General features: G+C 34.2%; 1 protein-coding gene across 1 annotated transcript in view; it reads left to right on the top strand.

Moving 5' to 3' along the window:
- The window catches only part of DPYD (dihydropyrimidine dehydrogenase), an 817352-nt gene that overhangs the window by 218991 nt on the left and 584058 nt on the right, over positions 1–14303 (top strand). Inside the window, exon 5 of the mRNA XM_059043609.2 lies at positions 6282–6443. Coding sequence (XP_058899592.1) covers positions 6282–6443 — 162 coding nt within the window. The remainder of the gene's footprint in view (positions 1–6281; positions 6444–14303) is intronic.

Below are 14303 nucleotides of genomic sequence, written 5' to 3'. Positions count from 1 at the left end.
TTACTTTTAGAAAGGTTTAAGAGCTCACAGAATAGGAGTCAAAACTCTAGTTTAGAAGGAGGGCTCAAGAAATCTTCCCACTTACTATGAGAGAAATAATTGATATTGATCTTGACATTCTTGATGGGAAGAGTTGAGGAAGTGTTCCCTTTCTAATAGGTTTCTGAATGTCTTTGACTCTGGGTACCCAGATCTCTATACATGGAGTTATCTACCGTTTCTTCAAAATTATTTGTAAGAGGTCGATTGCAAAGGTGACTTCTGAATAGTTGCTTAATGTTGGCTTAGCCCATTTTCAAAACCATGTTTCATTATTCTGTGATATATGCCAATGCTTTCTGTTTTTTAGGTTTAAACTGTTTCTTCTTCAAATTCCCTGTATGTCCACTCCCTTTCTGAGAATTTCCACATCATCTATATAGTAGTCTTCCTAGTTAGTCCCTTAGTACTGGCACCGTTCTATTAAAAAACTTCGATTAAATACTAAACCCTTAAGTTGACAGTGAAGATCTCCATAATTTGGTCCAAACACATTTTCCAAATATATCTCCTAATCATCATTTCCTAAGTGAATGAATGAACTACTCTAGCCAAACTGCCAAGTCATTATGCCAAGACATATTTTGAACTTTTCTGATTATTTACTCATTTCAATCTACAATGACTGTATGGCATTCCCTCTCATCTCTTAGGTCTGTCACCTCCAGAGTCATTTTGAATGCCACCAATTTTAAAACTGATTCTAAACCTTAGCCTGAAATGACTTCTTACTCCAATAGCAAATCATTTTGATATCAGGGAACGTAAATTTGCCTTAAAAAAATTGTCATGGTGATTTTTTAATTTAAGAAATAGTCAGTAATTCTTATTAATTTAAAACATTTTATAGCCTCCTATAATTTTATTTTGATGTAACGGTTACACTTGGAGTTATGAGAGTGCTGAAGAATTACTAGACAGTTTTATTGTCAATGATAGGCTGTGATAGATCAGGCCCTAGTAAGTTTGACAGCGGTAGCAATCGTGAGCCATAAGTATAATTTTAAATGTTTTATTTGTTGCATTTAAAAAATATGTATCTTTTTTTCTTCTTCTGTCATTATTTTATGTGCAGTCTTGAAACTAATTTGGGGCTCATAAAACAATCAGTATTCTTGTGGAAAGATCCTTAGGTGTTTAAGTAGATTATATTCTTTCTGCATTTTTTTTCCTCAAGTACCCTTAAAAGTTATCTGCAATTGACAGTTTTTGCTATGATACTCTTTTTATTATAAAAACTTCTAATTATGCAATAGGATTTTTTAGTCAGTGAGTCAGTAAATATTTGTTAATCAGTCATGTCAGATGTTCCTGATGTTTCAAGTAAGATGAGGAAAGAATACTGACAATGACTTTGAGATTTTCTCGGCAGTGATTAACTGCTTGCTTAATTACAGGTGCTGAGTTAGTGGATCAATGGGTTTAAGTAGGAACTAAAGAAGTTTGCTTACGAGTAGACCAATTAATTTTAAGTTCGTAACTGTTCATTATGAACAGTTTGTTTAATGTTTACCACTATCAGGCAAAATTATCCAAAACCAGACCAACGACCAATGAGATAAGTCTGTATTTGTTTACCATTATCATACTAAAGCATTTTGTAAGTAAATACAAGGTGACATCTAAGTATTATTTAATTTTTAGGAAAAAAAAACCTATTAATTTGTAACTAATTAAAATTTTAGACTGCAAATTTACATCTTTACTTTTAGATTTGTGTACAGTAGAGATGTAAATCTTTTCCATTCAGTAGAAAGTATAACTCCAAAAGTGATGTTTTATTGCCTTCTAGGATATTGTCTAGTTTTGTATCTAATTTAGCGGTCTTATTCAAATATCCCTTTATTAAAAAATTTTATTTTCTACAAGAATGATTTTTTATTGCCTTACACATTGCCTATATAATTCCCAGTACTGTAAGTGTACTTTTTAAAATAACAGCTTTACTGAGATATAATTCATAACCCATACAATTTGCCAATGTAAAGTGCACAGTTCAGTAATGGTGAATAAATTTGCAGAGTTACAGTCATTACCACAATCAAATCAAGCATATTTTTATCATCCCAAAATGAAACTGTATACCCATTAGCAGCTGTTTTCCACTTCTTTTCAGACCCCCAGTCATAGGCAGTTATCAATCTGCTTTGTCTCTTTAGTTTTGCCTAGTCTATATATTTTCTATAAATGGAATCATATAATATGTAGTCTTTTGTGAATGGCTTCTTTCACTTAACATAATATTTTCAAGGTTCAGCCATGTCATAGCATTTATCATTACTTCATTACTTTTTATTGCCAAATAACGTCGATTGTATGGATGGATATACAGCATTTTTTTTTTTTAGCCTTTCATCAGTTGATGGCCAGTTGGGTTGTTTTCATTTTAGCCATTAGGAATAATACTGCTATGGACATTAGTGTACAAAGTTTTGCATAGATATGTGTTGTGAATTTTCTTGGGTGTACACCGAAGAGTGAAATTGCTGAATCTCATGGTAACTTTAGTTTTAAAACTTATGAGGAACTGCCAAACTATTTTTTAAAGCAGCTACATCATTTTCCAGTCCCACCAGTAGCTTATGAGAGTTCCAATTTTTTCACATCGTTGCCAACACTTTTCATTGTATGTCTTTTCAACTATAGCCCACTAAGCAGATGAGAAGTGATATTTCATTGTCATTTTGACTAGTATTTCTCTGATAGATGATGTTGAGCATCATTTCTTATGCTGTGGCCATTTGTATGTTTCTGGAGATATGTTTGTACTAATACTTTGCTCGTTTTAATTGGCTATTTGTTATTAGTGAGTTGTAGATATTTTTCACATATTCAAGATGCAAATTTCTTATTATGTGTGGTTTTCTCCTGTTCTGGTTTTCTTTTAACTTTTCTGATGGCGTCCTTTTAATTTTGATGAAATCCAATTTATCTATATTTTTGCTGTTGCTTGTGCATTGTTGTCATATCTAAAAACCATTGCCTAATCCAAGGTCATGAAGATTTGCTCCTATGTTGTCTTCTAAGAGTTTTATAAATTTAGCTCTAAAATTTACATCTATCATCCATTTTTAGTTAACTTTTTTTAAAGGTGTAAGGTAGAGATTCAACTTAATTCTTTTGCATGTGAAATTTGGTTATTACAGTATCACTTGTTGAAGAGAATGTTCTTTACCTATTGAATTGTCTTGGAACCCTTTTAAAAATCATTTGAACATATTGGGTTGGCCAAAAAGTCATTCGGTTTTCAAGTGTACTGAAGAAACATTTACATGTGTCAGTTGTGACTGTTGGTTTCTAAGAAGACCAATACTCCATTGAGCAATACTCCATTGTATACTATATCTTCTTTATCCATTCATCCATCGATGGACATCTGGGTTGCCTCACATCCTGGCTTTTGTAAATAATGCTGCTATGAACATGGGGTACATGTAACCCTTCGAATTAGTGTTTTCGTTTTCTTCAGATATATGCCCAGGAGTGGAATGGCTGAACCACATGGTAGTTCTGTTTTTGGTTTTTTGAGGAACCTCCATACTGTTTTCCACAGTGGTACACCAATTAACATTCCCACCAACAGTGCACAATGATTTCCTTTTCCCAGACAGAGGTTTGAGGGCCTGAAATAAGGCGGTAAGCACAGAAATGGAGTGGAGAGACAGATCTGAGAATAAGAGAAATATTGTTAAACCACCATGAATGCTGTTAAAACCATGCATTTAGATCTATTTTAAAATGTTTTATTCAGTTATGGAATATCAGTTTGATCCTTTTTTAACAGATTACAATATTACAATATTTTTATTATTTCATCTATTTTGTGTGTCTTTTTAGACTGAATTTTTATTAAAATTAATTTAACGTTTTCATCTGCTAACTTTACTTTCTGGATCACCTGTGGGTCTGCTTCATTTATTTATTTGTTTTTCTGATTATCAGGGATTTAATTCTCTCTTTTCTTATGCCTAGAAATTTTTTATTTAGTGCTGGACATCTTATATAATATGATTGGTGTTAAAACTTAAATAAAGACCTGGTAAAATTCTAGGAATGTAGTAGAGTCAATAAATAGTAAAGATGATTGTTGTTATTTATTATCATCAGTATTTTATATAGGAATTTGTATTTATGATGGAAGTTAGTTATGGAAGCAATGTATGTGTTTTCAGAGACCTTCAAAAATACTTTAAACAAAAGCCAAAAGGAAAATAAATGCATTTGTTTCATATTGTTAAATACATTCTGCCATCTCTTTTTTAAAAAGTATTTTAGAGCATTTTATATTTATTAAAAAATTGTGAAGATGGTACAGAGAATTTCCATACAAAGTTTCACCTATTAACATCTAACATTGTATAGCACATTTATTACAATTAATGAAACATTATTAATATATTATTATTAACTAAAGTTTATAGTTTCTTCAGATTTCCTCTATTTTCACCTCATGCTCTTTTTCTGATCCAGGATCCTGTCCAAAATAACAGATTACATTTAGTTGTCACATCTCCTTAGGGACCTCTTGACTGTTACAGTTTCTCAAAATTTTCCTTATTTTCGACAAAATACTTGACAGCTTTGAGGAATACATGTGCCACATCTTCTTTATCCATTCATCTGTTGATGGACACTTCACGTTGCTTCCATGTCCTGGCTATTGTAAATAGTGCTGCAATGAACATTGTGGTACATGACTCATGGTTTTCTCAGGGTATATGCCCAGTAGTGGGATTGCTGGGTCATATGGCAGTTCTCTTTTTAGTCCCAAAATCCTTTTTTTAAGATTTTTTTTTTTTTTGCAGTACGCGGGCCTCTCACTGCTGTGGCCTCTCCCGTTGCGGAGCGCAGGCTCAGCGGCCATGGCTCACAGGCCTAGCTGTTCCGCGGCATGTGGGATCTTCCCAGACCAGGGCATGAACCCGTGTCCCCTGCATCGGCAGGCAGACACTCAACCACTGCGCCACCAGGGAAACCCTAAGATTTTTTTAAAAAATTATTTATTTATTTATTTATTTATGGCTGCATTGGATCTTCATTGATGCTCTCAGGCTTTCTCTAGTTGCAGTGAGTGGGGACTACTCTTTGTTGCGGTGCACGGGCTTCTCATTGTGGTGGCTTCTCATGTTGTGGAGCACGGGCTCTAGGGGACTTCAGTTGCTGTGGCTCACGCGCTCTAGAGCGCAGGCTCAGTAGTTGTGCCGCACGGGCTTAGTTGCTCCACGGCATGTGGGATCTTTCTGGACCGGGGCACAAACCTGTGTCCCCTGCATCGGCAGGTGGACTCTCGACCACTGTGCCACCAGGGAAGCCCTGGCAGTCAGATTCTTAACCACTGTGCCACCAGTGAAGTCCCCCAAAATTCTTAATGAAATGTAAAGGATTCTAAGCTGACCTATAATAGTCAAATGTGTGGAAGGGAGTGATTAGGGATGAACTTGTTAAGGTTTAGTCCTGTTTAATGAGTTTCGCCTGCATATTTGGTTAATAGGATGTTACTGATGGAGGAAAGTCAACAAAGAGTGTCACAGTACATAGTATCCATGGACAGGCCAGATGAAATGAAGGGAAATAGAGCCCTGGTTGCTTTTAATTTAGTTAAATGGAGGATAATCTGGATAACCTGAGCATAATCTTTTTTTTTTTTTTCTTAAGGTTTAGATTTTAAGCTGTTCAAGCAATCTGCCTAACTAACCTTTGTTAAAACTGAAAAGAAATATTTATAGCAGGATAGAGTTAGATGCCTTGTGAAAAAAAAATAGTTACAGAACATTCATATTTTAAATTTCAGCTACCAAAATTAATTATTCATTCATTTATTATTTTTTTTGTGGTACGCGGGCCTCTCACTGCTGCGGCCTCTCCCGCTGCGGAGCACAGGCTCCGGACGCGCAGGCCCAGTGGCCATGGCTCACGGGCCCAGCCGCTCTGCGGCACGTGGGATCCTCCTGGACCGGGGCACGAACCTGCGTCCCCCGCATCGGCAGGCGGACTCCCAACCACTGCGCCACCAGGGAAGCCCTTATTCATTTATTAATATGATGTATATTGAATACTCCTATATATTACTTTGCTAATAATTGCTTTATAGCTCCTGATGATAAACAGTATTATAACTTCTGCATCTTATACATATCTTGATTTTCAATCCAATAATCTAATAGAAAAATATAGGTCATAATTTGAATGTTTAAAAGGTAAATTGTTACATAAGAAAATTTTATTTTATTTTATTTTTTCAGAACTATTATGGAGCTGCTAAGATGATTTTTTCTGATAACCCACTTGGTCTGAGCTGTGGAATGGTATGTCCAACTTCTGATCTTTGTGTAGGTGGATGCAATTTATATGCCACTGAAGAGGGACCAATTAATATTGGTGGATTGCAACAGTTTGCTACTGAGGTATGTAAGATGTATACATTGTTCCCCTCCCCCCAAAGCACAAAAATCTTAAAATAACTTTAATTCTTGATGCTTTGTTGATATCCAATATTTTTAGTGTGATATACAGGTAAAGTGAAAGTGTTTTGTGCCATTAACAGTATTTTTATTCAACAACTTGGCTTTAAAAATGAAAATTTCTAAAACCATATGTTAAATTAATTGTAATCCCAGAGGTTATTAAAATACTTTCACTGAAAATTATATAAAGTGGAGGACCTGAAAATGGGATATATTCATTAACTTTACATTGGAGTGTGGCTAGGAGCCCCCATTATGAAAAGACTACCTTGCTTAACTGATTTTTTTTCCAGAAACTATCTTTAATCTTTACAGCTTGAAATAATGCATCAGTATTCTTCTGTAATATTTTTGGAGTAATAGAGGTTGTAGAATTATCAAACACCCTAAAACTGAATAATATTCTTTAACATTAGCTTTTGTGAATTTATGGATTAAAAGCAGGGTGTGTTATTTGGATGCAAATTTATAATGAAGTAATATGAAAACATTTTGTCCCTATTTATCCTGTAAGTTTGTGCCATGTCTTTCTCTTTTATGAATCCTTTTTAAATGACTTTGATTCTCTGGGACATCTTATTCTCTCTGGGGTCTCCTTTTTGGAGTCAACTACCAGGTCTATTCCCATGTATCATTTAAATGACCAGCTTATATGGAGGTTTCAGTACAATTTTGTAATCCTTGGTGTCCAGTTGGCTAGAATACCAAATTAAATGCCTGTCAACAACTAGATTTTTAGTTAATGGCTTCCATGTCTGATTTTGTCAACTTAAACGCAATATATTCTTTCTTTTTAGGACCCTTCCCATAGTATCCCTCAAGCTTAAATCTCACTTTGCTTTTAGTAATAAATCAGGGTTATTCCCTTCCTGCTTTCTGACAGGTTAATTCTAAGGAAGGACTCCTGGGAATGAGAAAATAGAAACAATTTCAGGTTGTGAGTTGTTGCAATAAATTCTTGGATTTAATTTCTGTTCCTACCAAATTCAAAATTGCATTAGGCTTACCTGACCAGTGCAAGGTATGATCTTTACAACCTGAGAAAATCCTTAGTTGATGGAGAAGATTCACTTGAATTCTTCCACGTTTTTCTTTGGGGACTCATTGCCTCTTCATTAAAACAGGGCAAGCTTGCAAGGATGTAGTAAGTAAAAGGTCACATAATATATATATGAACTAACACTGCATTTCAAAACAAGATGCGTTAAAATAATATTGTTAGTTTGTCAGTGACCTGACAACAGAGAGGGAGAAGGCGAAAGGGGGAGAGCAATAAGGAAAGGGTGGGGGGGGGAGGGAGAGAGAGACAGAGACCGTGGGAGAGAGGAAACAGAGAGAGGGAGAGAAAGGGAAACACCATTCCTCTGAGAACTCTCACTTGGTTTTAATGAGGTTACTACCACTGCTTTCCAAAGCAATCTATTTATTTAAGACCTATCATAGATTAGAATGGCATTAAATGCATTTTAAGTGACTCATGGAATTTAGATAGGAATGTATCTTCTTATTACGTTCCATTTTTGCTTTGTATTACTGTGGCTTCAAATATATATATCAAATCATAAATAAAAATCTCCCAGTGGAACTTTATAGAAAAGCTTTCCATTCATTTTTTTAAAAAAAATTTGACTACTTAGGGCAAGTTATTTTAGAGAGTTCTGTGAAAGGGTTGTTTACTTAAATTTACCCAACTGTCAAAGTTGTGAAGGTAAGCAGAAACAGACTCACAGATATAGAAAACGAACTTGTGGTTACCAAAGGTGAGAGGGAATGGGGGGAACAAATTAGGGGTATGGAATTAACAGATACAAACTACTATGTATAAAATAGATAAGCAGCAAGGATATACTATATAGCACAGGGAATTATACTCATTATCTTGTAATAACCTAAAATGGAGTATAATCTGCAAAATACTGAATCACTATGCTGTATACCTGAAACTAACACTAAGTCAACTATACTTCAATTAAAAAAGTAAGCAAAATACAATGAACTAATTGACTTCCAGTGAAAAGAAAAATTATAAATATTTTAAATAATATTAAAATAAAAATATTAAATTATAAATAACAGTATACAAAACACTATTATTCTTTCAAACTACTAAACTATTGACATGAATACTTAAGACAAAGTGGAACATGATGCAAATAATTTCATGGTTTGGTTGTTTGATAAAACAATGATTGATTTTTGACCTTTAAAGAAATATAAATCTATTTTTCAGCCAAATTAAACAAAGGTTAGGAAAGCAGAGTAAAATAGTATGATATTTTTCAAAATTGTTTTTCCTATAACTTATTAGTGATTTTTAAAATATCAACTCTGTAGTCTGCCATTATCATTTAAATCCATACCTTACACCTTTCCATTTGAACATGGGCATATGATTTGGAGGGACTGTGGTAGAAAAGGAATAAATCACACAAAGGATAGCATGAGGAGAATCAGGAGACCAGCTACTCAGCTACTTTCTTTTTGTCCTTTATTGTCAGTCCTTTGCTGTCCTCACATCTGCGGTGACCTTGCTTTATACACTTTTGTGTGCTTGTGGGACAAACAGGCTACAGGGTGATTCCAAATCTCTCTTGGAGGCAGTTTTTCCTAGTTCAGTTAGGTATAATAATAGTGCTTCAAAAAACAATTTTGGAAATAATAGTTTGCTGTGGATTTTCTTATCAATTTCTTCAGGGTCTTAAAAATTTCTCTATACAAATGTAACACTTGAAAATTTTATTTTAAAATGTGTTTGATTATTTAGTTGAATTTTTAAGAAATCATATTTATCACATTTAATAAACCAACTAGACTCTCATTACCTCTCAAATTTAACTAATGAATTGTTGCAAAAGGATAATGAAATGAGAATGCATCTTTCTACTCATTTCTAAAGTTTGAAAAACAACTATATGTAGATAATTAGCTGCATGCCAAATCACTTCCCTTCTACTGATGTTAAAGAGTTTTAGAGACAATTTAGAAAAATTAAAATTGCAAGTCCAAGGTTCTAAAGTTTAACTCTAAATCTTAAAGTTAATGAGGTTCAGAGGATTAGTACTTAAGATTGCTGCCTCAATTATGAATTTTTAGCAATATATTAGATTATGAAATTAGTATCTAAAAACAGTATCTGTTTTTCCCAGTAAATGTTTTATGAGATTATTTTAATACCCATTAAATATACTGTTTTGTGTGGCATATACTTCTTGACACTGTACTTTTAGTTTACTTTTCATATTTTCAGTTAAGAATGGAACTGACAAATGGAATTCCAGACTAAATCAGGTGACTCACTGAGAACAGAATTAATATTTAGATTTTTCTCTAACTGTATCTCTCAGCAGGTTTTTTATATCACCTCTCATTTGTAATACCCAGTTCTTAGCCCACCATCATATACTATTTATATACCATCATATACTATATTTATTTCTATGTTTTATTGAGTAGGCACAGTTGAAATCAAATTGACCAGTGCTTATAATACAATAAAAAAATACACTGATATGATTCAAACAGCCAGGTATTATGAGGCTACATTAAGTAACCTAGTAAAATTATTTAAATGACATCAATATTTATATTTTGTTAAATGCTGCAATAAATACTTTAAAGAATTGTGAATGAAGAAGGAACATGATTACTTGAGTTAGTGATTATTTTAATAGGACAAATATTATTTCTACCATATCTTCATCTTGAACATGGAGTCACTAAAAGCCTTAAACTTTTGCCCTCTACAGTTATATTGGAGGAGATTATAGACACACATACACTAATAAATAATAGAGTATTGCATGTCCTCTTTCAAATAATGTTTCTTTTGTGATGCATCCCATCTATCAAATAGATATATAGAGACGAATAAAAAATTTAGGTGCAGTCCTCATATTAAAATCAGTTATTAAGAAAAAGTGCATAAACTGAAATGTGAGATTGGATATACTCTGTGTGTTATGTCGATTGCTTTATAAATCAGTTAATAAAACAAATGACCGAGATACTTTAGAGAGTTAATGAGAACACTATTAATAATTAATTCAGGGCAACAGAAATGAACCAGGACTATACTAGGAAAATTGGCTTGTATAAACACCCAGTGTATTAAGCTCCCACTAGGTAAGGATTCAGTTAATCAAACAAACATTGATTGAACATCGATTAGAATTAAATGTTGTTATAGGCTGCTTCTACATACTGCATGTCCTGAGAAACTTTGTAGTTTCTCAGGAAATAATACAAACCAACAATGAAATTTCATAACAAACTTAATAAGGCATATGCATTTACATTAGCATCCTTAGACTAATAATCCAATCTTCATTATTTTGTTGTTGTTGTTGTTAAATTGTTTATTTGAGAGTTTTCTTGTTTCTTGAGGTAGGCTTGTATAGCTATAAACTTCCCTCTTAGAACTGCTTTTGCTGCATCCCATAGGTTTTGGATCATAGTGTTTTCATTGTCATTTGTCTCTAGGTATTTTTTGATTTCCTCTTTGATTTCTTCAGTGATCTCTTGGTTATTTAGTAACGTTTAGCCTCCATGTGTTTGTGTTTTTTACATTTTTTTCCCCTGTAACTGATTTCTAATCTCAGCATGGTCAGAAAAGATGCTTGATATGGTTTTAATTGTCTTAAATTTACTGAGGCTTGATTTGTGACCCAAGATATGATCTATCCTGGAGACTGTTTTGTGCGCACTTGAGAACAAAGTGTAATCTGCTGTTTTCGGATGGAAAGTCCTATAAATATCAATTAAATCTACCTGGTCTATCGTGTCTTTTAAAGCTTCTGTTTCCTTATTTATTTTTGTTTTGGATGATCTGTCCATTGGTATAAGTGAGGTGTTAAAGTCCCCCACTATTATTGTGTTACTGTTGATTTCCTCTTTTATATCTGTTAGCAGTTGCCTTATGTATTGAGGTGCTCCTATGTTGGGTGCATATATATTTATAATTGTTATACCTTCTTCTTGGATTGATCCCTTGATCATTGTGTAGTGTCCTTCCTTGTCTCTTGTAACATTCTTTATTTTAAAGTCTATTTATCTGATATGAGTATTGCTACTCCAGCTTTCTTTTGATATCCATTTGCATGGAATATCTTTTTCCATTCCCTCACTTTCAGTCTCTTACCCTAGTTTTGAAGTCTTACCCTAGTTTTGGGTCTCTTGTAGACAGCACATATATGGGCCTTGTTTTTGTATCCATTCAGCAAGCCTGTGCCTTTTGGTTGGAGAATTTAATCCATTCACGTTTAAGGTAATTATTGATATGTATATTCCTATTACCATTTTCTTAATTGTTTTGGGTTTGTTTTTGTAGGTCCTTTTCTTCTCTTGTGTTTCCCACTTAGAGAAGTTCCTTTAGCATTGTTGTAGAGCTGGTTTGGTGGTGCTGAATTCTCTTAGCCTTTGCTTGTCTGTAAAGCTTTTGATTTCTCCACTGAATCTGAATGAGATCCATGCTGGGTAGAGTAATCTTGGTTGTAGGTTCTTCCCTTTCATTACTTTAAGTATATCATGCCATTCCCTCTGGTTTGTAGAGTTTCTGCTGAGAAATCAGCTGTTAACCTTATGGGAGTTCCCTTGTATGTTATTTGTCGTTTTTCCCTTGCTGCTTTCAATAATTTTTCTTTGTCTTAATTTTTGCCAATTTGATTACTATGTGTCTCAGCATGTTTCTCCCTGGGTTAATCCTGACTAGGACTCTCTGCACTTCCTGGACTTGGGTGGCTATTTCCTTTCCCATGTTAGGGAAGTTTTTGACTATAATCTCTTCAAATATTTTCTCTGGTCCTTTCTCTCTCTCTCTTCTCCTTCTGGGACCCTATAATGTGAATGTTGTTATGTTTAATGTTGTCCCAGAGGTCTCTTAGGCTGTCTTCATTTCTTTTCATTCTTTTTCCTTTATTCTGTTCTGCAGCAGTGAATTCCACCATTCTGTCTTCCAGGTCACTTATCTGTTCTTCTGCCTCAGTTATTCTGCTATTGATTCCTTCTAGAGTAGTTTTCATTTCAGTTATTGTATTGTTCATCTCTGTTTGTTTGTTCTTTAATTCTTCTAGGTCTTTGTTAAACAGTTCTTGCATCTTGTTGATCTTTGCCTCCATTCTTTTTCTGAGGTCCTGGATCATCTTCACTATCATTATTCTGAATTCTTTTTCTGGAAGGTTGCCTATCTCCACTTCATTTAGTTGTTTTTCTGGGATTTTATCTTGTTCCTTCATCTGGTACTTAGCCCTCATGCCTTTTCTGTCTTTCTGTGAATGTGGTTTTTGTTCCACAGGCTGCAGGATTGTAGTTCTTCTTGCATCTGCTGTCTCCCCTCTCTAATCTTCATTAATTTTTGATATTTGGTTTTGGAGGTGATTAGACCTTAGTACAAACGATAGGATCAGGTAGGGGGAAAATGTAGCATCATAATAGTCCATACTTGCATAGCACTTCAATGCTTTTTTATAATATCTCACTTTAAAATGTTTAAAAACAACCATTAAGACATGTAAACTAGCCAATGTTTTTCCCGTTTTGGGCATGAGGAAACCAAGGATCAAAATGATTAGAAAATCATAGTTTGTTAAACAAACTCCTTTAGCCCTGGACAATGTTAGGTGCTTTATTTAGAAGTTGACTGATACTCAAAATAACCCTCTAGGTAAATGTTATCACCCTCATTTTTTTGTATAAGTAACAAGAGGCTTACACAAGTTCACATGTAATAAAGGGCAGATCCAGAATACAAACCATCTAATTCCCATTATTTCACAAACTGTCACTTGTCCTGCCTAATGTTGTAAGTCATTGATACAAAGTCAATGTAAACTTGGGTTTTCTGGTTGCAAGCTCACAGTATTACACCTTATTGACTCAACCACAAATACCTCAGTCACTGTACCTTACAACTGTACCTCATTTTCTGTTAGATATGAAGCAACTATATTAAAATAGGTTGTGTAAGATCAACACATATGGCTTAGTTGTTTTCTTTATTTTTATACGTTACCAGTAAGGTTTTGTTTTTTCTTTTCTTCTTGCCATTGAAGGATTATTATACAGCCAATATTCAGGTTTCATGGGGTCTGTGATGATAAGCTTTGGGTTCCTTCTTTGAAGAATTACACAAAAGTACTGCTACAAATTTAAATTCAGGGCCTTGGAAGGGACCCATGCAATTGAGAGCCCTGAAGTTTAAGCTTTTACCTAAAGTTTTATATTAATTAGGAAAACCTAAGCCTGATTTTGTGATAACTGGTCTATAAGTACATTTAAGAATGAGTCTAACACATTTATGATACAGTTTGGCAAACTGGTCAATAAGATCTGCTAGTTCATGTGTATAATCTAAGATATATTACCATGATAATGGATAATAACCAATATTTATGGATAATAACCAATATTTATGGCTAATGCCTTTTGCAGTTCATCTATAAATAGAATATGGATTAGTGAATAGTTAGATTTGATGACATCGCACACTTGCCTTATTGTCCCAAACTTGTATCATCTTTGAATAAAATTTCTCCATACTACTTCTATTTGAAAACAGTGTTATCAATAGTTTGTGAATACTGTTCATAGAAAAGAAAAAGAGTATTTCTGAGAGAAATAAGAGGTACATGAAAGATATGCATTAAAGAGTAATAAAATCAGGACTTCCCTGGTGGCGCAGTGGTTGAGAGTCCGCCTGTCGATGCAGGAGACACGGGTTCGTGCCCTGGTCCGGGAAGATCCCACGTGCCACGGAGCAGCTGGGCCTGTGAGCCATGGCCGCTGAGCCTGTGCGTCGGGAACCTG

The sequence above is a fragment of the Kogia breviceps genome, chromosome 1, assembly GCF_026419965.1.
Source record: "Kogia breviceps isolate mKogBre1 chromosome 1, mKogBre1 haplotype 1, whole genome shotgun sequence".
Lineage (NCBI taxonomy): Eukaryota > Metazoa > Chordata > Mammalia > Artiodactyla > Physeteridae > Kogia > Kogia breviceps.
This window is presented reverse-complemented; position numbering and strand designations above follow the sequence as displayed.